The following is a 24,490-nucleotide window of genomic DNA, read 5'->3' as shown; positions in this document are numbered from 1 at the left end:
GTCGCCAGGCTGGAGTACAGTGGTGCGATCTCGGCTCACTGCAACCTCTGACTCCCTGGTTCAAGCAATTCTCCTGCCTCAGTCTCCCTAGTAGCTGGGATTACAGGCACATGCCACCACACCCAGCTAATTTTTGTATTTTTAGTAGAGACGGGGTTTCACCATGTTGGCCAGGATGGTCTTGATCTCCTGACTTCGTGATCCGTCCACCTCGGCCTCCCAAAGTGCTGGGATTACAGGCATGAACCACTACGCCCGGTCATAAAACCGATTTCTAGTCTGTGGAAACAACCACTCACTAAAGCATCTGGTGCCATTTGTGCACCCGCCTATTTTGCCTAGTCACTTCCCTTCTGCAAAACTCATCATCCATTTCTGATTACAAAATACTAGGTTAGTCTGTCTGCCCTTGTTTCTAGCTAATCACAAGTATGATGTTCTGATTCTGCTAAATACGAAGGAAAATCAGGAATACAGAAGTCATAGGCTCTGACCAAAGTAGTGAGTGTAGAGTTTTACATATGAGGTACTCAAAACATCTGCTGAATGAATAAATACATGTTTTTGAGAATTGTCTTTCCTACACCGAGGTGAAAGGGTATAGTGATAATCTGACAGAATTTAAAAGCAATATTGGGGCCGGGTGTGGTGGCTCACGCATGTAATTCCAGCACGTTGGGAGGCTGAGGCGGGAGGATCACTTGAGGTCAGGAGTTGAGTCCAGCCTGACCAACATGGTGAAACCCCGTCTCTACTAAAAATACAAAATTAGCTGGGCGTGGTGGCGCATGCCTGTAAACCCAGCTACTCGAGAGGCTGTGGCAGGAGAATTGCTTGAACCCGGAGGAGGAGGTGTGGTGAGCTGAGATTGCACCACTGCACTCCAGCCTGGGCAACAAGAGCGAAATTCCGTCTCGAAATAAATAAATAAATAAATAAATAAATAAATAAATACACTATTGGGATAATTAATAACAGTATCTACTCACAGGTGTTGCTGAAGATGGAATGGACTAATATTGTGAAAATGTCCAGTAAAACTTTAGAGCCCTGGCCGGGTGCAGTGGCTCATGCCTGTAATCCCAGCACTTTGGGAGGCCAAGGTGAGTGGATCGTGAAGTCAAGAGATTGAGACCATCCTGGCCAACATGGTGAAACCCCGTCTCTACTAAAAATACAAAAACTAGCTGGGCATGCTGGCGCGTGCCTGTAGTCCTAGCTACTCGGGAGGCTGAGGCAGGAGAATTGCTTGAACAGAGAAGGCGGAACAGAAGTTGTAGTGAGCCGAGATTGTGCACTGCGCTCCAGCCTGGCAAAAGACCCCTCTGTCTCAAAACAAAAAACAAAAAACAAAAAACAAAAAAACCCGCAGACTTTAAAGGCCTATACACATGTTAATTAGCATCAGTATATGGAATATAGATATTATGGATAACTAGTCCAAAGATTAGGAGTCAAATATCCACTCTTCCCCAATGGTCCCTAATTGTGTGACTTTGGGAAAGTTACTCAGAGTTGCTCTCTCAGACTTATTTTTCTCATCTGTAAAGTGGGGATATTCATACAGTTATTTTCCTTCCATGTATAGATTAGAGAGTTATTGCAGAATGCTTCAGAAGTTGTAAAACATGATGTAGATGTTGATTTTTGTTTGTTTGGATGATTAGTACATGATCCAGTGGACAGAATGCCAACGGATACACACTATTACCCCAAGAGTGACAATTTAAAAAAATACACTTCTCAGAAAGTGTATCCATTTAGGGTCGGTGCATATGGTTGTTGAATCTGTGGACCCCTCAAGGGGTCCACTGCACTCCAGCCTGGCTGCCAAAGTGAAATGTTCCAGCCACTGAGGCAGTCAGAATTAAATCAACCTCATTGTAAGTATCAGGAAATCCGTCTCCCAAGCAGCTCTTTCCATGACTTCTAATGGATAGCAAAATTGGAAAATTTGCATTCCCTGTGGGTTTGATAGTGACAACACTGGATAGAGAATTGTGAGCTGAGTTCAAGGCCCAATTGTACTTTCTGATTGTGTGGTCACAGACAAGTCATTTATCACTGCTTAGCTAGAGAAGAGAATAATGCAATCTACTCTGCAGGACTTTTAGGAGGCTAAAAGTAAGTTTGTGCATGAAATGTCATTTTGTAGACTGCAAAGCACCAAACAAATGTAAGTATTGGTATTCTTCCCAGACACTGAGGGAGATGTTACTGAGCACTAAAATTTCCTGACACATAAACAGCAGAAGTAGAGAGAATTGGTGGGGGGGGGGGGGGGGGGGAGAGGCGTGGTGGAGGTTGGGGAGCAAAAGGCCTGGATAATTCACACACTGGAATAATCAACTCCTGAATCATATAGACTTAGCCAACCTGGGTCCAATGTAGAGCTCTGGTAGCAACTGCAGTGGCTGGAAAATGAGGCCTAGCAGGAAAAGTTGAAGGGGCTGTTTCTTCTACAGAAAAGATAGATGAGAAGGAACCCGTGCTTTCCAGGTACACACAGGCAGCCTTGGGAAATGTGGCCAGCAGATGCGCACCATTTCCAAAGAGAAGGGGCTGACAGGTGTCTGGTGAGGATTTGTTTGGATGGACAGAGTGGGAGTTTTCTGTACCATACAGCAATGGAGCAGGCCAAAGCTGGCTCTAGAGCTGCTATGAGCTGGTCATGTACTCAGCTGAGAGCCCCCGGCAGGCGGAGCGGAGCAGGGGAGACAGCAGCACGGAGTTTGGTCATGTTGAATAAACAGGCTGGCCCCTCACAGTGAAAGTTTTGTCTTTGTGAGATGGAGCTAAAAGATGCCCCAGGACAGGGACCTTACTTTGGCAGGTAGCTCACCCCAGAACTAAATTGTACTTTAATCCCTAAATTTGTTCCTTATAACAATTTACTACAGCCTTACATAACCCTAAATATACAGCAAAATTTTGAGCTAGGCATGGTGGGGCACGTCTATAATCCCAGCTACTTGGGAGGCTGAGGTGAGAGGATCACTGGAGGCCAGGGGTTCAAGCCCAGCCTGGGCAACATAGTGATAGTTATCATTCATTCATTCATTTATTATCTTCTGGGCTAGTGACACTTACACACTGGTAGAAAAACCAGGATGAATGTCACCTCAGTTTTTCCATGAGGAAGTACACTGAACAAAGACAAGCTTAGTGAATAACTGTGGTATAAAGTAGAGAAATGGAAGGCCAAGGCAGGGGGATGGCTTGAGGCTAGGGGTTCGAGACCAGTCGGGGCAACATAACAAGACCCTGTCTCTACAAAAAATAAAAAAAATAATTAGGCTGGGCGTGGTGGCTCATGCCTATAATCCCGCACTTTGGGAGGCAGAGACGGGTGGGTTACTGAAGATAAGGAGTTCGAGACCAGCCTGGGCAACATGGTGAAACCCAATCTCTAGTAAAAATATAAAAAACATTAGCCAGGCATGGTGGCAGGCACCTGTAATCCCAGCTACTTGGGAGGTTGAGGCAGGAGAATCGCTTGAACCCGGGAGGCGGAGGTTGCACTGAGCCAAGATCATGCCACTGCACTCCAGCCTGGGTGACAGAGCAAGACTCTATCTCAAAAAAAAAAAAAAAAAAATTAGCCAACATGGTGGCACCAAACTGTAGTCCCAGCTACTCAGGAGGCTGAGACAGAAGGATCACTTGAGCGCAGACAGTTAAGGCTGCAGTGAGCTGTGATTGTGCTGCTGCACTCTAGTATGAGCAGCAGAGCAAGACCCTGTCTCAACAGAAAATAATACTAATAATAATAAAGAAAAAGAGAAGACCTAGAAAGAGTGAGCCATGGAATCAGGGGTGGGAGCCATCTCTCCTAACTGTGGAGAAGAGAATAACATCATAGAGGAAGTAGCACTGGGGTCAGGGAGTGCAGACAGGTAGCTTTCGGCAGGGCGACCAATGGCAGGAGGGGTGTTTAGGGCATGAATCTTTGTGTGGAGGTGGGTATTTGATTTTTTATTATTCATGTGTTTTACCATGTCTTTAACCGAAGTGTAGGCATTTTTTTTTTTTTTTGGAGACAGGAGTTTCACTCTTGTTGCCCAGATTGTAGTGTAATGGCACGATCTCACTGCAACCTCAGCCTCCTGGGTTCAAGCGATTCTCCTGCCTCAGTCTCCCGAGTAGCTGGGATTACAGGCATCTGCCACCACACCCGGCTAATTTTGTATTTTTAGTAGAGACACGGATTTTCCATGTTGGTCAGGCTGGTCTGAAACTCCCGACCTCAGGTGATCCGCCTGCCTCGGTCTTCCAAAGTGTTGGGATTACAGGCGTAAGCCACTGAGCCCAGCCTCGTAGGCTTGTTAAGAACAGAAAGTGTGCATTATACTTCTTTCATGAGCTGTGCAGCTCCCAGCACAGTATTCCCTCTATATCCATGGAATCAATGTCTCATTCTGTCCTGCTTTCCCACTTCTTGTCCACAATTTCTCCTCAGAGACACTGCTCTAACCACATCCTTCCTCTAGGCTTTTATTTATCCTTCACATGTTCAAATCATATCCATCTTGTGAGGCCACCTTCCCCCCCCTTTTTTTTTTGAGACAGGGTCTCGCTCTGTCGCCCAGGCTGGAGTGCAGTAGCACGATTTCGGCTCACTGCAAACTCCAACTCCCGGGTTCAAGGGATTCTCCTGCAACAGCCTCCCGAGTAGCTGGGATTATAGGCATGTGTCACCATGCCTGGCTAATTTTTGTATTTTTATTAGAGACGGGGTTTCGCCATGTTGGCCAGGCTGGTCTCGAATGTCCGAACTCAAAGTGATCTGCAGCCTCAGCCTCCCAAAGTGTTGGGATTACAGGCATGAGCCACTGTGTCTGGCCAGCCACCTTCCCTTTTTATCCTGGAGAGAAAGGACTCAATCTCCTTTGAAATCCTATTTATAAAGCTGAACCACAAGAAATTGTTGTTTCTGTAGATCAAAAATGGTGAAATACTGGCTATTTTATGAGGTTCAACCTAGTATACCTTCTGCTGACTCAGCGCTCAGTCTCATTTTGTAGTACTTTCCATCACTAGAATAACAGTTTTTTTCTTTTCTGTCTTTCTCTCTGCCTCCTACTCCCACCCCCACCAAATGGAAGCCCCATGAGAGCAGGACCTGTGCTCTTATTCTTTGTTGTGGTTCTAGCGCCCAACATACTGCATGGTACATGGTAGGAGCTCAATGTTTGTTCAGTGAATGAATGAATGCTTTGCCCTGGGGTTTGGGCATTAAACATATTTGATCTGGTTGTGGGATTGCGTAAGTCTCTCAGTTCTAAAAGTCAAGTTGTGAAAATAAATAAATATTTAAATAAATAATAAAAAGAAAAAAAATAAAGCCAAGTTGTGGGGTATAGCAGGTCAGTGGTTCCTCAAATCACTGGTACACTAGAAACACCTGCAAAGAGTTTCTAGGGGAGCAAAAGTCCTGGATAATTCACAAACTGGAATAATCACAGATTCCAGGCTGACTCCAGATCAACAAAATCACAGCAGTGTGGAGCAGCCCAGAAATCTGTAGGTATCTTTGTCTCCAAAGATGAGGCTCAGGTAGCCACTGGAATAGCTATCAAACCTGCACTTGTGCACGACCAGATTCCATGCACCCACGGGGCATAAACTGCAACTGTCTTGGTAATTGCCGGGTTCTCAGTGCATGGCACAATGCCTAGCAGGTGGCAAAGAGCGACAAACAGTTGTTAATGCATCTTGGAGGTCTTTTAATATTTCTGAGAGCACCTTAAGCTGCCAAGGCCCATTAAGCTAGTTGAAAGAGGTCTTAGAGGATTGACCCTGAGAACCTAGGGTCCCCTTGCGCTCCTACACTTCAGACGCTTGTATATTTGTGGCAGTGTGTAACAAGCCAGGTGTCACTGAGCAATTTAGCCTCCCCGAGCCTCAGATTCTTATGTGAAAAGAGGGCATTAGGTTAAATGACCACTAGGGTCCCATGGGATTGATCTTGCTTTCCATAATGACTACTACATACTGTGTGACTTTGGGCAAGTTACTTCTCTTGTTGAAGCATCTGAAATCTCACCTCTCCCACTTCTTGTCACTGACTGTAAGCCCCATGAGGCTGGCAGAAACCTTACTTATCCCATAGCATGTATCTGTAACAGTGCTTGGCATACAGTCATATATAGTCTCATATATATAGATAGATAGATTATATATATGTATGTATGTATTTATTTTGAGATAGTGTCTTGCTCTGTCACCCAGACTGGAGTGCAGTGGCATGGTGTTGGCTCACTGCAACCTCTGCCTCCTGAGTTTAAGCAATTCTCATACCTTAGCCTCCCCAGTAGCTGGGATTACGGGTGTCTGCCACCTCGCCTGGCTAATTTTCTTGTGTTTTTAGTAAAGACGGGTTTTGCAATGTTGGCCAGGCTGGTCTCCAGCTCCTGGCCTCAAATGATCCGCCTGCATCAGCCTCCCAAAGTGCTGGGATTACAGGCATGAACCACCTCACCCGGCCAATAAATCGCTTTATTGGATGAATGATAGGGATTTTTTTAATGCAGTGAAAAGGTAGAAGCTAGCTTAATTAAAAATTGTATATATAAACCTGAACTCAGTATGCTGCTAGTTGAAAACTTAAAAGTGATACATATCTTTCCTCCTTTATTTATTTATTTATTTATTTTGGTAGAGATGAGGTCTCCCTGTGTTGCCCAGGCTAGTCTCAAACTCCTGGGCTCAAGCGATCCTCCACCTCGCCTTCCAAAGTGTTGGGATTACAGTTTGAGCCCCTGTGGTTGGCCCCTCTTTTTAAAATAGCAAATGTATTGAGATATAATGCACATACTATAAAATTAACCTATTTAAAGTGTGTAATTAAAAAAGCTGGGTGCAGTGGCTCACACCTGTAATCCCAGCACTTTGGGAGGCTCAGGTTGGTAGATCACCTGAGGTCAGGAGTTTGAGACCAGCCCAGCCAACATGATGAAATCCCATCTCTACTAAAAATACAAAGATTAGCTGGGCATGGTGGCGGATGCCTGTAATCCCAGCTAGTCGGGAGGCTGAGGCAGAAGAATCGCTTGAACCTGGGAGGCGGAGGTTGCAGTGAGCCGAGATCGTGCCATTGCACTCCAGCCTGGGTGACAAGAGCAAAACTCCATTTCAAAATAGTAAAAATAATAATGCTATAATGAACATTTGTGTAGAAGTTTTTGTGTGAACATACATTTTCAATTCTCTTGGGTTGGTATCTAGGAATGGCTTATGGTAACTCTGTGTTTGACTTTTTGAGGAAATGTCAAAACTGCCAAACTGTTTTCCAAAGTAGTTGCTCTATTTTACATTCCCATCAAGAATATATGAAGGTTTTAATTTTCCACATCCTTGCCAACATTTATCTGTCTTTTTAATGTTAGCCATCTTAGCAGTTGAGAAGCAGCAGTATCACATCATTGGTTTGATTTGCATTTCTTCGATGACTAATGATGTTGAGAATATTTTCATGTGCATATTGGCCACTTGCATATATTCCTTAGAGAAATACTGATGGAAATAATTTACCCATTTTATTTTTTCAGATTTTTAACTTTATTTTATTTATATATTTATGTATGTATTTGTTTTTCAGACAAGGTCTCACTCTGTTGCCCAGGCTGGGGCGCAGTGATGTGTCTCAGCTCACTGCAACCTCCGCCACCCATTTCAAGCAACCCTCCAGCCTCAGCCTCCTGAACAGCTGGAACCACAGGTATGAGCCACCACACCCAGCTCATTTTGGTATTTTTTGTAGAGATGGAATTTCACCATGCTGCCCAGGCTGGTCTTGAACTCTTGAGCTCAAAGAGATCCACCCGCCTCGGCCTCCCAAAGTGCTAGGATTACAGGCGTGAGCCACCACGCCTGGCTGGATTTTTAACTTTATTTGGCACTATGATGTGTTTTATCCGGGTTAGGAGGCTTGACTTAATTTCAGACAACTCAGTGCTCTCTGATAGTCTTTTATCCTAATATGAGCTTTAATTTTTCACCTTCAAAATACTTATTTTCCAGACTACAGTCCTTGATGGAACAGTCGGGAGTCAAATATCCTGCCTTCTACTTTTTGTATTATTACATCTTCACAACCCAGGACTTTACTGTTTTTTACTCATCTTCTTTCATACGTTTAAAACCAGGTGCAGTGGCTTACGCCTGTAATCCTTCAGCACTTTGGAAGGCTGAAGCAGGAGGACTGCTTGAGCCCAGGAATACCAGATATAGTGGCACACACCTATAGTTCCAGCTACTTGGGAGGCTGAGGTGGGAGGATCACTTTAGCCTGGGAGGTTGAGGCGGTAGTGAGCCATGATTGTGCTACTGTACTCCAGCCTTGGATGACAGAGAAAGACCCTGTCTGAAAAAAATAAATAAATTCGAGCTCATTTTCAGCCTCTTGTTTCCCCTTTGCCCATTTAAAAATGGGGTTATTTGTCTTTTTATTGTTGAGTTGTAAGATATATATATATATACACACACACACACACACACATACACACATACTCCAGACACTAGTCCCTTATCAAATATATAATTTGCAAATATCTTCTCCCATTCCATGGGTTGCCTTTCTTGATGGCATCCTTTGAAACACAAAAGTGTTAAATTTGTTTAAGTCCAATTTATCTATCGAATTAAAATAAAATGAGTTAAATTCAATTTATCTTTTTTTTTCTTTGCTGTTTGTGCTTTTATATCTAAGAAACCATTGCTTAATCCAAGGTCACAAAGATTCACTCATATGTTTTCTTCTGAATTTTAGAGCTTTAGCTCTTGCATTTAGGTTTACAATTCACCTTGGGTTAATATTTCCATATGTATATAGGTATCAGGTAGGGTCGGTCTTTAAACAACAACAACAACATGGTGTTTAGATGCCATGAAGTAGGTGGCAATGCCTTAACCTCATGCATGTTGTCAGGTCTGAGAGCCTCTTCCATCCTTGTCAAGGGGAGTGCTAATGTTCTCTCCTTTCATATAAAACATTATTTTTATCTTTCTATCTTTTTTTTTTTTTTTTTGAGACAGTCTCGCTCTGTCACCCAGGCTGGAGTATAGTGACGCAATCTCAGTTCACCTCCCAGGCTCAAGTGTTCCTCCTCCCTCAGCATCCCCAGTATCTGGGTCTATAGGCGTTCACCACCATGCCTGGCTAATTTTCTGTGTTTTTGGTAGAGACGGGGTTTCACTGTGTTGCCCAGGCTGGTCTCCAACTATCAAGTAATCCACCCGCCTCAGACTCCCAAAGTGCTAAGTTTACAAGCATGAGCCACCGTAAAAAGATCTTTTTTTTTTTTTTTTTGAGACAGAGTCCCACTCTGCAGCCTAGGCTGGAGTGCAGTGTCGTGATCTCGGCTCACTGCAACCTCTGCCTCCTGGGTTAAAGAGATTCTCCTGTCTCAGCCTCCCCAGTAGCCAGGATTACAGGTGTCTGCCACCGCGCCTGGTTAATCTTTGTATTTTTAGTAGAAACGGGGTTTCATCATGTTGGTCAGGCTGGTCTCGAACTCCTGACCTCAGGTGATCTGCCCGCCTCGCCTTCTAAAGTGCTGGGATCACAGGCGTGAACCACTGTGCCCAGCCAAAAATCTTTTCTTATAGTGAAATTTAGCACACATATAGAAAAGTATGCAAAATAAAAATGTACAGCTAAGGCTGGGCGCAGTGGCTCATGCCTGTGATCCCAGCACTTTCGGAGGCCAAGACGGGTGGATCACTCGAGGTCAGGAGTTCGAGACCAGCCTGGCCAACATGGTGAAACCCCCTCCCTACTAAAATACAAAACATTAGCTGGGCGTGGTGGCGGGCATCTGTAATCCCAGCTACTCAGGAGGCTGAGGCAGGAGAACTGCTTGAATCCAGGGGGTATAGGTTGCAGTGAGCTGAGATCACACCACTGCACTCCAGCCTGTGTGACAGAACAAGACTCTGTATTAAAAAAAAAAAAAAATTGTACAGCCAAGTAAATGATAATAAATGAACACCCTGTAACCAAAACCCAGGTCAAAAAATAGATCACTGTCAGCACTCCAGAGATTCCCCTTGTGCTACTTTCTAATGAAAACTCCTTCCTCCCCCATAAAGTAACTGCTACCCCTTAAGGTAACCTCGTTTGCTTTTCTTAGTTTTGCTCCCTAAACATGCATCCTTAACAACAGAGTGTCACTTTGCCAGTTTTTGAAGCTTATATCAGTGAAATTGTACCATTTCTGATTTCTTTTATTTAACATTATTTTTGTGAGATTCATTCAGGTTTTGCAAAGAGCTTTGGTTCATTCATATTTATTACTGCATGGTATTACACTGCATGAACATGCCATAATATTCTATTTTTCATGGTTATTTGGATTATTTACAGTTTGGGGCTGTTACAAAGAATGCTGCTATGAACATCTTTTTCTGTGTCTTTTCTGTTCAAACAATTCTCCTGCCTCAGCTTCTCATGTAGCTGGGATTACAGGTATGCACTACCCAGCTGATTTTTGTATTTTCAGTAGACACGGGGTTTCACCATATTGGCCATGCTGGTCTTGAATTCCTGACCTCAGGTGATTCGCCTGTCTCGGCTTCCCAAAGTGTGGGGGTTACAGGCGTGAGCTACTGTGCCCGGCCTATTTTTTTATTTAAAATTTTTTTTTTTTAAAAATAGAGATGGGTGTCATTATGTTGCCTAGGCTGGTCTTGAACTCGTGGGCTCAAGTGATCCTCCTGCCTCCTCCTCCCAAAGTGCTGGGATTATAGGTGTGAGCCACCATGCCTGGCCCCTCCATGTATTTAGATCATCTTTGATTTCTCTAAAGAAAAATTCTTTTTGATATAATTTATTTAAAGGAAGGGAAGATCATTCAGCTTGGGTAGATATAAGGAGAATTGATATCAGAAAAAGTCTTGGGTTAGTCAAGAAGAGATGGCATATGAGCTGAATCTTGGAAAAAAAAATGTAAGAGTAAATTAGGTAAATAGGACAGAAATGTATTCCAGGCAGAGAAACAACACAGGCAAAGGTATGGTATCAAGAAACCATATGATACATAACTCTAAGTAGTTGGAAAACACTGATACATAAATGCAAAGAAGAGAGTGGCAGGGGCGACTGATGTAGACAGGGGCCACTACCTGGGAAGCACAGAACACTCAACCAAAATTTGGAGATGTGGGTAGACCTTCTAGTAGCTGACAGTCTCATCCATCTTCTGGTCCTCTGTGCTATCAACCTACTCATCCATGTTACAATGAAATTCAATGTAGTTGAAGCTTCTGCTCTCTGTGTAGCTTTTTTTTTTTTTTTTTTTTTTTTAAGAGACAGGGTTGGCTGGGTGCAGTGGCTCACATCTGTAATCCCAGCACGTTGGGAAGCCAGGGTGTCACCTGAGATCAGGAGTCCAAGACTAGACTGGCCAATATGGTGAAACCCCGTCTCTACTAAAAATACAAAAATTACCCAGGCGTGGTGGTGGGTGCCTGTAATCCCAGCTACTCGGGAGGCTGAGGCAGGCGGATTGCTTGAACCCAGGAGGTGGAGGTTGCAGTGAGCCCAGACTGTGCCATTGCACTCCAGCCTGGGTGACAAGAGTGAAACTCCGTCTCAAAAAACAACAAAAAAAAGAGAGACAGGGTCTTGCTCTGCTTTCTGGGCTGGAGTGCAGTGGTGCAATCATGGCTCACAGCAGCCTCGATCTCCAGGGCTCAAGCAATTCCCCTGCCTCAGCCTCCCCAGTAGTTAGGACTACACGTGTGCACCATTATGTCGGGTAAATTTTTTTCTTTTCTTTTTTTTTTTTTTTTTGAGACGGAGTCTTGCTCTGTCACCCAGGCTGGAGTGCAGTGGCCGGATCTCGGCTCCCTGCAAGCTCCGCCTCCCGGGTTCACGCCATTCTCCTGCCTCAGCCTCCCAAGTAGCTGGGACTACAGGCACCCGCCACCTTGCCCGGCTAGTAATTTTTTTCTTTTTTGTATAGATGGGGCCTGGCTATGTTGCCCAGGCTGGTCTTGACTCCTGGCCTTAAGTGTTGGGAATATAGTTGTGAGCCACTGTACCCAGACAATGTGTTGCTTTTTTTGAATTCTCCTGGTGACACCTGAGTTCTTTCAGGGCATTCTGGGTCTATATACATGCATTTCTGTAGCGGTCATTTCAGTTGCCATTGACGCATATATGCTCCATTTGTACCATGGGTATAGATGAACATCCAAGAGCTCTTGTTTTCAGAGCTTCTTTTTCCCTCATGAGGACACTGCATTTGTATATTCTTTTCTTTCTTTCTTTCTTTTTTGAGATGGAGTCTCGCTCTGTTGCCCAGGCTGGAGTGCAGTGGCACAATCTCGGCTCACTGCAAGCTCCACCTCCTGGGTTCATGCCATTCTCCTGCCTCAGCCTCCCGAGTAGCTGGGACTATAGGTGCCCACCACCACGCCCGGCTAATTTTTTGTATTTTTAGTAGAGACGGGTTTTCACCATGTTAGCCAAGATGGTCTCGATCTCCTGACCTTGTGATCCGCCCGCCTCGGCCTCCCAAAATGCTGGTATTACAGGAGTGAGCCACCGCACCCAGCGCGCATTTGTATTTTCTGAATTCTTGGCTTGGACTTAGGTAGTGCTGTTTCATGAATTCCCTCCAGGAAATATCCTTGTTGTGTACACACAGCCTGCAAAGGATGAAGACCAGGGCCAAGAGAGTGCCCTAGATCTTTAGAGGATGCCATCTCAGTCACCAGGGCCCCCATCCAGATTCAACATTTCGGTTCACTGGTTGTAGTGGGGATCAGTATATAGATCTGAAGAGCAGAATGTGTTCTCTTCCTTCTCATTGAGCCCAAGAGGTGTTTACCGGTTTACCCTAATGGATACAACCCAGGAACAGCCGGATGGAAGAGATGCATAGGACTAGGTATGGGAGAGAAGCGTAAGGAGCTTCCATGCCTTCTGTGTTCATGCCACTCTCCCAGCACCTCCACGTTGTCAGCGGTCTGGAAGCTCCTCAAAAATACTTTAAACCTGTGTACAGGCTTTGTGCATCTTTTATTGGTTGTTCTTATATATTATTTAATCATTTTTAATATTATTTTAAATGGTGTTTTAAAATGTTAATTTCCTAATTCTTTTTTTGTATATAAGACAATGAATTTTGTTGGACATTAACCTAGCTATTAACAGCTTAGTTAGTTGAACAACCTAGGAGCAACCCTTAACTACTGTGAGATGGAGTGGGATTGGGTCCCAGTCGCCTGTGGTAGTAAAACGCCCACCTTTTATTGGCGTTTCTCCTATCCTCATACATTTCTCCATTCCCACACAGTGCTTCCTGCAATCAGCCTCCAAATAAACGATTTACAGCCAAATCCTTGTCTCAAGGTCTGCTTTTGGGGAAACCAAATCTAAGATATGGCTTATTTCAGAGAGGCAGTCCTTCAGGTATGAACACTGAGTAAGAGGGGTTTGTTAGCACTCCCCACTGCACTGGGTGAAACTAGACATCAATCCCTGTTGTCTTAGCCCCAAGTACCTGTCAGACCTGCTCTACCTCAGCTTCTCAGTTTGTATTTCTGGAACTGAGATGCATCCCAGGGGAAAAAGTGGCTCCAAACAGAGGACTCACTTGGGTCTTATTCATTCCTTGGACCCTGCTTTGGTAATTCATCATTATTTTGTTAGCTTTCTTGGGCCATTAAGCAAATGTGAAGAAATACTTTGCCTGACTTTTCCAGCTGTCCTTGAAGGGAGAATTAGTTCTAATTATTAGAAAGGAGCTCCCTTTAAAAAGGAGTCTGTTTTCTAAGGTTGTACTGCACTTTACTCTTCAAAGAGCTTCTGTTGACCCCTGCTTATCTCCATTCCCTTATCTGTATTTCCTCAGCCCCCACACATGTGATGGTCTTTCACAACTCCATGCCTTTACTTGTTTTTCTCTGTTCAAAGTGTGACCCACCAAGGTGTTACAGCCCTGGGAGAGGAAAATTCTTCCTAATATGCCATCTGGGACAACAAAAAGGTAGCAAAGCCAAGATGATTATCAAAGACCAGAGAGGCGGTTTGCCAATAGGCTCTCTAGAGGGAGCAGACCAACTTTCAACCAGGAGAAAAAGTCTCAGTTCTAGGAAACTAGGAGTGGGTAAATCAAGTTGAAAACAGGATAAAAGCATAATGAAAAGATGAAGGAGAGATTTGGAAGAAAGAGAAGCGAGGCAAACTATGGGCATGGTGTGGTTAGGGGGCAATTCTAAACAGATTAGATTTAAGCCAGGTATTCTATTTGCTCAAAACATTCTTTTTTCTTTGTTTTTTTTTTTTTGTTTGTTTGTTTTTGAGACCCAGTCTCGCTCTGTCGCCCAGGCTGGAGTGCAGTGGCGGGATCTCGGCTCACTGCAAACTCCGCCTCCTGGGTTCATGCCATTCTCCTGCCTCAGCCTCCCCAGCAGCTGGGATTACAGGTGCATGCCACCACGCCCAGCTAATTTTTGTTTTTTTTTGTATTTTTAGTAGAGACAGGGTTTCACCGTGTTAGCCAAGATGGTCTCGATCTCCTGACCTCGTGATCCGCCTACCTCGGCCTCCCCAAATGCGGGATTACAGGCGTGCGCCACCACGCCCGGCCTGCTCAGAACATTCTTGAAAGCTCAGCTTGGCCAGGTGTGGTGGCTCAAGTCTGTAATCCCATCACTTGGGGAGGCTAAGGCGGGTAGATCACCTGACGTCAGGAGTTTAAGACCAGCCTGGCCAACATGGCGAAACCCCATCTCTACTAAAAATACAAAAAATTAGCTGGGCGTTGTGGCAGGCGCCTCTAGTCCCAGCTACTTGAGAGGCTGAGGCAGGAGAATCGCTTGAACCTGCGAGGCGGAGGTTGCAGTGAGCCAAGATTGCACCATTGCACTCCAGCCTGGGCAACAAGAGTGAAGCTCCGTCTCACAAAAAAAAAGAAGGCTCAGCTTAAGTGACTTTTCTTAATTCTCTTGGCTGGAATCACTTCCTCCTTCAACCTCCACATTACTCTTCTTCCATTTATCATATCATTTTTTTTCTCTATTGGCTTTGAATAGTCTGCTCCTTCTAAATTATTAACTTCTAGATGGCAGTTGTGGTACAGTGGAAAGAACAATGGAATCCAAGTCAGAAGACCTGGATTTCAGTCTCAGCTTCAGTACTTACCTCAGGTGCTTGAGCCCTGGTGTCCTCATCTAGGTAACGGGGATATTATAATTTACCCTATAGTGTGATTCAAGTATTAAAAGGTATAAAGTGTAAAAGTTGAACATAGATGGGAGGGCAAGGTGGGCCAATCGCTTGAGCCCAGGAGATCAAGACCAGCCTGAGCAGCATGGCAAAACCCCATCTCTACAAAAAAATACAAAAATTAGCCGGGCGTGGTAGCCTGTGCCCATAGTCCCAGCTACTCGGGAGGCGGGGGCAGAAGAATTGCTTGAGCCTGCTAGGTAGAGGTTGCAGTGAGCTGAGATCATGTCATTGTACTCCAGCCTGGTGATGGGAATGAAATCCTTCCTTAAAAAAAAAAAAAAAAGTGGAACATAGCATCTGACAAGTAAATGTTTCCATTTGCTGAGCCTAGGTGTCTGACATACATTACCTTATTTAGACCTCACTGCAACCCTGTGTAGATAGATAATTACTATGGAATATTTAACAAATGAGGAAAAAAGATGCAATGGTAGGTTAAATCTATTTTTTTTTTTTTTTTTTTTTAAGACGGATTCTCACTCTGTCGCCCAGGCTGGAGTGCAGTGGCACGATTTTGGCTTACTGCAACCTCCGCCTCCCGGGTTTGAGCAAGCAATTCTCCTACCTCAGCCTCTGGAGTAGTTCGGACTACGGCCACAACACTCCCGGCTAACTTTTGTATTTTTAGTAGAGGCAGGGTTTCACCATGTTGGCCAGGCTGGCCTCAAATTCCTGACCTCAGGTGATCTACCTGCCTCGGCCTCCCAAAGTGCTGGAATTAGAGGCGTGAGCTAGCGCACCTGGCCAAATCTAATCTAAATCCAAGTAAGGCCACGTAGTTAAGTAGCAGAAACAGAACTGAAATTTAGATCTGGGCTGGGCGCAGTGGCTCCCGCCTGTAATCCCAACACTTTGGGACGCTGAGGCGGGTGGATCACCTGAGGTCAGGAGTTCGAGACCAGCCTGGCCAACACGGTGAAACCCTGTCTCTACTAAAAATACAAAAATTACCCATGGTGGAGGTGCCTGTAATCCCAGGCACCTCAATCACCTGAACCCAGGAGGCGGAGGTGGCAATGAGCCGAGATAGCGCCATTGCACTCCAGCCTGGGTGACACAGCAAAAACTCCATCTCAAAAAAAAAAAAAAATTTTTTTTTAGATCAGTTTGGCTTGAAATCTAGTGGTGTCTACTGGTTTACCCTCCTTCCTCAGGACTCACAGGGACATCTAATAGTGACCTTGAAATCACTTTTTAGTCTAAACTAATCTGGGCCAATGGTTGAGCTGGTAACCTACAAAAGTGTTCCATTATCTGCCTCAACGGTACCGGTCTATCCTGATTTATAAGTAATTTTTCACACATTTTGGTCAAAAGAACTTCCTAAGCAAAACTGTGTGTGTGTAATTCATTAACAGACCACTTCTGTAGAAGGAATTTCATGTTCTCAGTTTTTGCCTTCGAAGAGGTACTTGATCTTTTAAAGGAGGTCATAGACCTTTGAGAAGAAAGTCCTGAATTGGTTCCTTAGGGGAAAAAAAAAAATGTATTCGATTAAAAAAAAATTTTTTTTTGAGATGGAGTCTGGTTCTGTTGCTTAGGCTGGAGTGCAGTGGCGTGATCTCAGCTCACTGCAACTTGCCGGGTTCAAGCGATTCTTCTGCTTCAGCCTCCTGAATAGTGGGGATTACAGGCGCGCACCACCACGCTTGGCTAATTCTTGCATTTTTAGTAGAGATGAGGGTATCACGAAGTTGGCCAGGCTGGTCTTGAACTCCTGACCTCAGGTGATCCGCCAGCCTCGGCCTCCCAAAGTGCTGGGATTACAGGCGTGAGCCACCAGGCGCGGTGGCCAAAACTCTGAACGTGTCTAATAGAAGGAATTCAGTTTTAAAAGATCCTATCTTGGCCAGGCGCAGTGGCTCAGGCCTGTAATCCCAGCACTTTGGGAGGCTGAGGCGGGTGGATCACCTGAGGTTGGAAGTTCGAGACCAGCCTGGTCAATATGGTGAAACCACGTCTCTACTAAAAAAGAAATACAAAATTAGCCGTGGCGCATGACTGCAATCCCAGCTACTCCATAGGCTGAGGCAGGAAAATCGCTTGAACCTGGGAGGCGGAGGTTGAGGTGAGTCAAGACCTCGCCATTGCACTCCAGCCTGAGCAACAAGAGTGAAACTCAGTCTCAGAAAAAAAAAAATAATAATTTTCCGTTCTGATTCCACTGATAACAAATTGAACTCCTTTGTAGAACAGGTTTATCGTCTTTCATTAAAAAGTAATAAAAAATCACGAATCATTTATATCAGGAAATTAGTGGAAATTTCCACATTTTGTCTTTGGACATGTGATGGTGGTGAGGAAACTGGGGAGACTGAGGAAATAGAAGTTGCTGCAAAGTCAACTCCATGATCCTACCATCTCTTTCTGGAAAGGCCCTTACATAACTACTTACTTTTCCAATAAAAGCCTGTATATGTCTTGCCCCTTAACTGATTTTACCAACTTCCACTTTAAATACAACTGCGGATGAAAGATGAGAGGCAACAAGAAACTCCTAAGGATCCGCCAAATAATTAGGGCTGCCCCAGGGGAATACGGGCGAGAGAACGCAAGAGCCCCTCTTCCTCCTCACCTCCTCTGGGACTCACACTTACCCTCCCTCCCGGCGGGCTCGCCCGCAGCCACCTCCTTCCCTAACACGTGCTCTCCGGAACACTCACTCTGGAGACATCCCACCCCCGGCGGGGCTGGGCTCGGGAGCCGAACGGACCAATCGGCACGCGCCTTACAGCGTCGTGGCCGGACAACGTTGAGCCGCCCAATCGAGGGGGCCTTACCGCCCGTTTCCCGGAGCCCCGCCTCTCGCCGCCGCGCCCCCGCCCGCCGGTCTCCTCCCTCCTCCTCCTCCTCCTCCCGTTCGCCCCTCCCCCGCCGCTCCGGAGCGGAGCCTGCGAGACGGAGAAACTGGGGCAGAAGTGAAGATGGCGGCGGCGGTGTTGGCGGCGGCGGCGGCGGCTTCTCGCTAGTGACGCGCGGTGCGGGCTCATCTCCTTCTCCACCTCCCCTAGTCCGGACCCCGTCCGCCGCCGGGACCAGACCGTCCCCGTAGCCCGCAGCCAGCAGCCGCCCCTCTCCTCCCCCGGCCGCCCCTCTCCCAACGCCCGTCTGCCGCTGGCCGGCGGCGCGCCCCTGGTCCCGGCCGCCAGCCTCGCACTCCGGGCTGTCGCCGGGGGAGCGGGTGGCGTGTGGATTCGCCCTCCTGCCCACCCCTCCGGGCCACGGACACACGCCCGGCAGGGAGGCGGCGGCGGCCCCTGCGTATTTGCTTCCCTCCATTTGGGGACTGGGAGGCGGCGGCGGCTGTGGGTTTTGGGGAGGGGTAGAGGGCTGGGGGGCGGGCGAGCGCGGGAGGGGGCCGCCCTCGGGAGGAGGACGAGAAGGAAAGCACCATGACGTCCATCCATTTCGTGGTTCACCCGCTGCCGGGCACCGAGGACCAGCTCAATGACAGGTAATAGGGCCGGCGGGTCGGCGGGCGCGGGGGGAGGGGCGCCTTCCCTCCCTCCCCTCCCCCACGGGCCGTACCGGGCGGGTGCGGGTGTTTACGCGCCGGCCGGCCAGATGGGGTGGGGTGCGGGGGTCCTTACTGCCTCCTGCTAGGCTCCTTCCGGGGCAAACTTCTGATCCCGGGGGCAGGGGGCCGCGGGGGGAGCGCGGTGTAGACGGGACTCGCGGTGTAGACCGGAGAGCGCGGTGTAAACCCCCTCCCCCCTCCCGAGAGGAGCGGCGTTGAACTCGGCGGGGATGGGGGGATGGTTTCTGGCTCCCGGGGGGCAGGCGGTAATTACTGCCCGGCCAAGGCCCGAGGAATCCATATTAGTCAAAGTTGAATTGAGACAGACAATGCGGATGGGGGATGGTGGAGGTAAAAAGAGAGGGAAGAAGAGAAGCGGGGCCAGGGGCCCCGGGGTAGGCTGGGCTGGGCTCGTCTCGTCCCGTGCCCCCGGCAGCTGTGTCCGGTGGGGTGGTCTGGACCTGGGAATCCCGGGGTGGGGTAGGGGGGAGAAGCCGATTCCCGGCAGATCGCTGGGGGCAGGGGGGAGGTGATGGTTGGGGGAGGGAGTGAGGGAGGAAGCGCCATGATTATTGTTATTATTATTAAATTTGAGCCCCTGCAGTGAGGTTTGTCTGCCCCAGGAGGGGATGGATTCAAGCTGGGGTGGGGAAGTGCATTGGATTCCCTTTGCTCTCCTCCTGAAATGGTGCTGGCAGCTCCTGCTACCAGCCCCTGTGATGCGAGCTTTTTTGTTTCCTTTTCTATTCTAATGATAGTGTTTTCCTGAGTTGTAATTTGACAGCTGAAAACCGTGCGTAGAGTGTCAAAGGAAAACTCTTACGTTTGCAGTTCGCAATGCTGCTTTTCTTAACGCGCTGTAAATTTCTGGGTTGGGTTTGCTATGGGCGGAGTATGAATTATGATTTTATTTTAATTTTTGTCTTTTATAAGAAGGCTGCTTTGGTTTGGATTTCTCCCTTTCTTCCGCCACCGTTCCTTGCCAGTTTAGGATATTGAATTGCAGTGCCGCATGCTCTTAGGGAACTGTGATAAAGCAGGAAAAGTTCCTTCACTGTTGGAAAACAGACTCAGGAGGTGGTTGAGGGAGGCCTCCATTAAAGCATGTCTTAGAATCTAAGGCTTAGATCTAATGATGGGCTAAATGTTTACAGGATCAGAAAGTGGAGCATTTTAAGTCTTCCTCTCCCCCAATACTTCACTGCTCTCTACGTTTCTTTTGCGTATAGAAGGCCATCTGGTCCCAAGTTTAGAAGTTAGGATTTTTGCTAAGTGACCGGGTGACTTAAGTTGCAGATGCCCTATTATGCGCTTCCCGGAGGGAGGAAGAGGCCTAACTTGCTGTTGAGATACTGGCCTCTTGTCTCTGTATCTAACCGCCTCAAGTGGAGCAGACAGCTTTTAAATCCAGAGCTGGCGGTTTAGTTTCTGCACTTGGTTCGGATTTGCCTAATCTTTGCTGTAGCCATATTGTATTTAACATGTTTGGGAATCTTTTGAAATACTTACTGAAAATACTAACCACTCAGAGTTGTCACATAATTTTTTTAAATTCTGAAATAACTTTTAAGTTATTTAACATTTTGTTATGTGGTTCTTAGTCTGATTTTACTGCATTAAAGATCTTTTGGACACATTAACATAAGATATTTTGGTAAAATTTAGAAACAGGCTAGTAGTGAGGATAACTCTACGGTCATTAATAGAACCATGTTGGTAGTGCTTGTCTTGTTACTTACAGAATTACACCAGAGAGGAGAGAAGTAGGGCATGTTTTCTATATTAGTCTTAACTTTATGTACCAAAAATCCTGACTAGCTTACTCAGTTGACTCTGCATGCCAAAACCTATTTTGTGGTTGTGTTGGGCATTTTGATTCATTTTTGAGCATTCCTTTTGCTTCATCTATTTGAGAAATTTATGAGTAATGTATCTTTTTAAATGCTAATTCTTCTTTTTCCATTCCTAGTATAAACAATCAGCTTTGATTGTTTATCATTATACAGCGTTAAAAATATTTAGATCATTGTGACTTTTAATTTCATGAAATTAGGAAAAAAGTGAACTTGAGCATGTGCATCAAGGTGGCAGATATTTGAAAAATAGAAAGGTACTGTAGGTGAAATGATAAAGACCTATATGGTTGTATCTAGTAGCGGTAAACATGTCTTGTCCGTTGAGATTTGTGAAGGCAGCATTTAAAATAGGCACATACCCAAAGTTTTGAAGTAATTGATTTGTGGCAGGAGCTGTTCTGTGTCTCCCTTTCAAAAGGAAGGCTCCTTTTTGCATACCTAGTTGTAAAGTAATAGGATCAACCTGTCACTTGAGAAAAATCTGTTTCCGAAAGAGACTGGTTTTCTGGAACCTTTTGATTAACTAGAATAAGCGTATTTTCATCTAAAGATAAAAACTTTACCAAGTTTTAGTAAGTTTGGCCAATAAAAAAGAGACTGCTACTGTAACTTGACTTTTTTTTTTTTATTATGAGAAATGTATGAGAGTCACAAATAAAATGATCATCATAGTTACGTATGAAAAGGGTGTAAATCGACTTTATACTTTGGTCTAAAAGTAATAAGATTAGACAGGCAGAATGGTACTGCAAATAAATTGCTCAGTTGAAGAAAACTTTTGGTTCCCAAAACAGTAGTGTTTTCTTCTCCAAATACGTTTTCTTTCTTTACCCACATCCTGTTAAAAAGTCAAATATTTTCTTCAGCATAATAGCCTGATGTCTCAAGTGTCTAAAATGTACAAAGCATGAAAAAGTATCTTTTTTTTTTTTTATAATTTGTGTTTTCAGACTTGCCAATAATGAATAATAATGATGCCTGAATGAAATTGATGAATACAGGTGGGGATGGCTGGGGTGGAAAGAAGAGGATGTTGGCTGTGACTTCTGAGAATGATTACAGGGTACCTGGCACAGAATGCTGGGCCCTCAAGCAAATATTCATTGAATTGAATTGAAACCATTCAGTGCTCAGATACTTTGGACATTTTGATCTCCTTTCCAGTGGATTTCTTGAGTTAGTGCTATGTTCCTGCTTAAAACATTGTCTCAGAGAAACAGTAAAACAATATAAAGAATGTGGTTCTGCATGTCGAGCTTGAGGGGAGAGCTGGAAAGGCCTGCTCACTAATAGCCTGGAAAGTGCCTCACTAATGAGCTGAAAAAATAGGCACAGAGATTTACAGCATTTATCCAGGGGTACAGCTACTGAGAGACAGCTGAGGTCCACATGATGGGTCTTCTGACCTTTTTTTTTTAAGTTCAGGGCTCCATTCCACTTCACGTGGCTTGTATTCCAGAATGGTTTTGCTGTCTCAGGCATCCCAGCCTTCAGGCAGCCACCTGTCTTAGAGTTTTGGTTCCATTTTCCCCTCAACTGCTCTCTCTAGGGCTCCTGATCGGTTTATGCCTTCTTTTCAGAGGCTGACCCTCTTAACCTTTTCTTGGTACTAGGTTAGGATAGGTCATCTTAAGGTGATGTGGCTATGACATTTGTTGTCCTTGTCCTGAATTATTCCTCAAGATGCAGGTTAGTTACAAAACAAACCAGTTCTTAATTGCTTGTCTGTATGTGGGATTTTCCTGTGAGATTTGCCTTTTGGCATTACAATGTATTGGGCAATCATAAACAGTCTTTATTGAGATTGTCATATCAAAAGGATTTTTCTCTAAGGAGTTTCCCTTTCAGGTGTTATAACACAAGGTAAGATACTATAGACAGGAGTTTGAAACTGTGCTGGTAGCCTAGTCGTTTAACCTCTTAGAACCTCCCACATCAGTCTCTGAATTAGGTGTAGCACTCTCCTCAAGGTCAGGGAGGAACAGTTGAGACAGTGGATGGGAAAAGATCAATATTATAATGTGGATTCTGTGGAAAACATTATGAAGAGATGGTTACTTTTAACTTTTTATGTGTTGCTTGGTTTCCAGATAGCAAAGCAGGAACTCAAAAAAGTTGCCCTAGAATATCCTTAGCATTGAGAGCAGAATTGACTCTTAGTTCTAGATTAGTACTTCTCAGCTTGGTGTGATTTTGCACCCTCCACACCCCACCTCCTCCCCATATTGGGCAGTGCATGGAGACATTTTTTTATTGTCACAGCTGGGGCACTGCTACTGGCCTCTAGTGGATGGAGGCCAGAAATGCTGTTAAACCTCCTATAACGCACAGGATAGCCCCCACAGCAAAGAATCACGGGGTCCAAAATGTCAGTTGCGCTAAGGTTAAGGAAGCCCATCCTAGATGATCTTCAATGCATTTAGTTGTAAAAATAAGTGAAAATGACTTTTATGAAGAATATTTCAAGCAATATACATTTTTTTGTTGTTGTTTTTTGAGACACAGTTTCACTCTGTCATCCAGGCTGGAGGCAGTGACCCGGCTGGTCTCAGCTCAGTGCAACACCTACCTCCCGGGTTCAAGTGATTCTCCCTCCTCAGCCTCCCTAGTAGCTGAGATTATAGACCCACACTGCTGTCTGGCTAATTTTTGTATTTTTTAGTAGAGGTGGGGTTTCGTCATGTTGACTAGGCTGCTCTTGAACCTAACCTCAGGTGATCCGTCTGCCTCAGTCTCCCAAAATGCTGGGATTACAGGCATGAGCCAGCATGCCTGGCCGTAATATATATTCTTAATTTTTAAAACATGATTATTTAAATTAAGATTAAGGTCTGGCCAGTGGCTCACGCCTGTAATCCCAGCACTTTGGGTGGCTGAGGCGGGCGAATCACTTGACGTCAGGAGTTCAAGACCCCTTAGCCTGGCCAACATGGCAAAACCCCATCTCTACTAAAAATGCAAAAATTAGCCGGGTGTGGTGGTAGACGCCTGTAATCCCAGCTACTCAAGAGGTTGAGGCAGGAGAATTACTTGAGCCCATGAGGCAGAACTTGAGTCCGTGAGGCAGAGCTTGCAGTGAGCCGAGATCGTGCCACTGCACTCCAGCCTGGGCAACAGAGCAAGACTCTGTCTCAAAAAAAAAAAAAAAAGAAAAAATTAATTAAGATTAATTGAAATTAAATAAAAATTTAAGTCACTTCATCCATAACTAGTCACATTTTAAATTCTCTGTAGCCCCACGTAGCTACTCACTACCACATTGGACAGTGCAGGTACAGAGCAGTGCCATCGTCACTGAAAGTTCTCTTGGATAGTGTTGGCATAGAAAGTGTGTTTTTGCACAAGTCTTGGCATTTAGTGTTTGTTATGTTTATTAAGAACTTTTAGGTTTTAAAGACTCAGATATATCTTCACCCTCTCAGTAGGAGCCAGAAAATATGCCAGGGATTATATGAACCACAACAAAGGTTGTGGTGAGTAGAGGTTATGATAATTGAAAGCTGCTTGAAATTTTATTGTGCTGCATCAAAAAACAAAACAAAAACAACAACAAAAATCAATCAAACCCCCCCCCCCCCAGACATTAGGTTGTGTGGGATAGAGCATCATATCACCAAATCAGTGAGAAATCTCACCATTTGATTATTGAAATTGTTACCTAAAAACAATACTAAATTCATTATGCCAGGTGCGGTGGCTCACACCTGTAATGCCAGCACTTTGGGAGGCTGAGGTGGGCAGATCATCTGAGGTCAGAAGTTTGAGACCAGCCTGGCCAACATGGTGAAACCACATCTCTATTAAGATACAAAAATTAACTGGGCGTGGTGGTGGGCACCTGTAGTTGCGGCTACTCAAGAGCCTGAGGCAGAAGAA

The 24,490-nt window shown here is 45.3% G+C and overlaps 1 protein-coding gene and 1 non-coding gene across 10 annotated transcripts in view; one reads left to right on the top strand and one right to left on the bottom strand.

Annotated features, from left to right (window-relative positions):
- Positions 1-8,866: 8,866 nt before the first annotated feature.
- Positions 8,867-8,992, bottom strand: LOC116268757. Its single transcript, XR_004175924.1, has one exon. It is a non-coding gene; the product is annotated as a U6atac minor spliceosomal RNA (small nuclear RNA).
- Positions 8,993-18,155: 9,163 nt separating this feature from the next.
- Positions 18,156-24,490, top strand: part of UBR5 (ubiquitin protein ligase E3 component n-recognin 5) — a 154,453-nt gene continuing 148,118 nt past the window's right edge. For 7 of the 9 annotated variants that reach the window (XR_002523917.2, XR_002523918.2, XM_021942551.2 and 4 more), the window contains exon 1: positions 18,596-18,695. Coding sequence is in view for 7 of the 9 variants with exons in the window: in XM_021942551.2 (XP_021798243.1) it covers positions 18,634-18,695 (62 nt within the window). In the remaining 2 variants the exon portion in view is untranslated. Of the gene's footprint in view, positions 18,696-24,490 lie in introns of all 9 variants that reach the window. The other 2 variants (XM_021942549.2, XM_017962206.3) reach the window with 2 other exon arrangements.

This window comes from Papio anubis, chromosome 8, assembly GCF_008728515.1.
Source record: "Papio anubis isolate 15944 chromosome 8, Panubis1.0, whole genome shotgun sequence".
NCBI lineage: Eukaryota > Metazoa > Chordata > Mammalia > Primates > Cercopithecidae > Papio > Papio anubis.
Note: the sequence above shows the minus strand (reverse complement) of the source record. Positions and strands in the feature narration are given on the sequence as shown.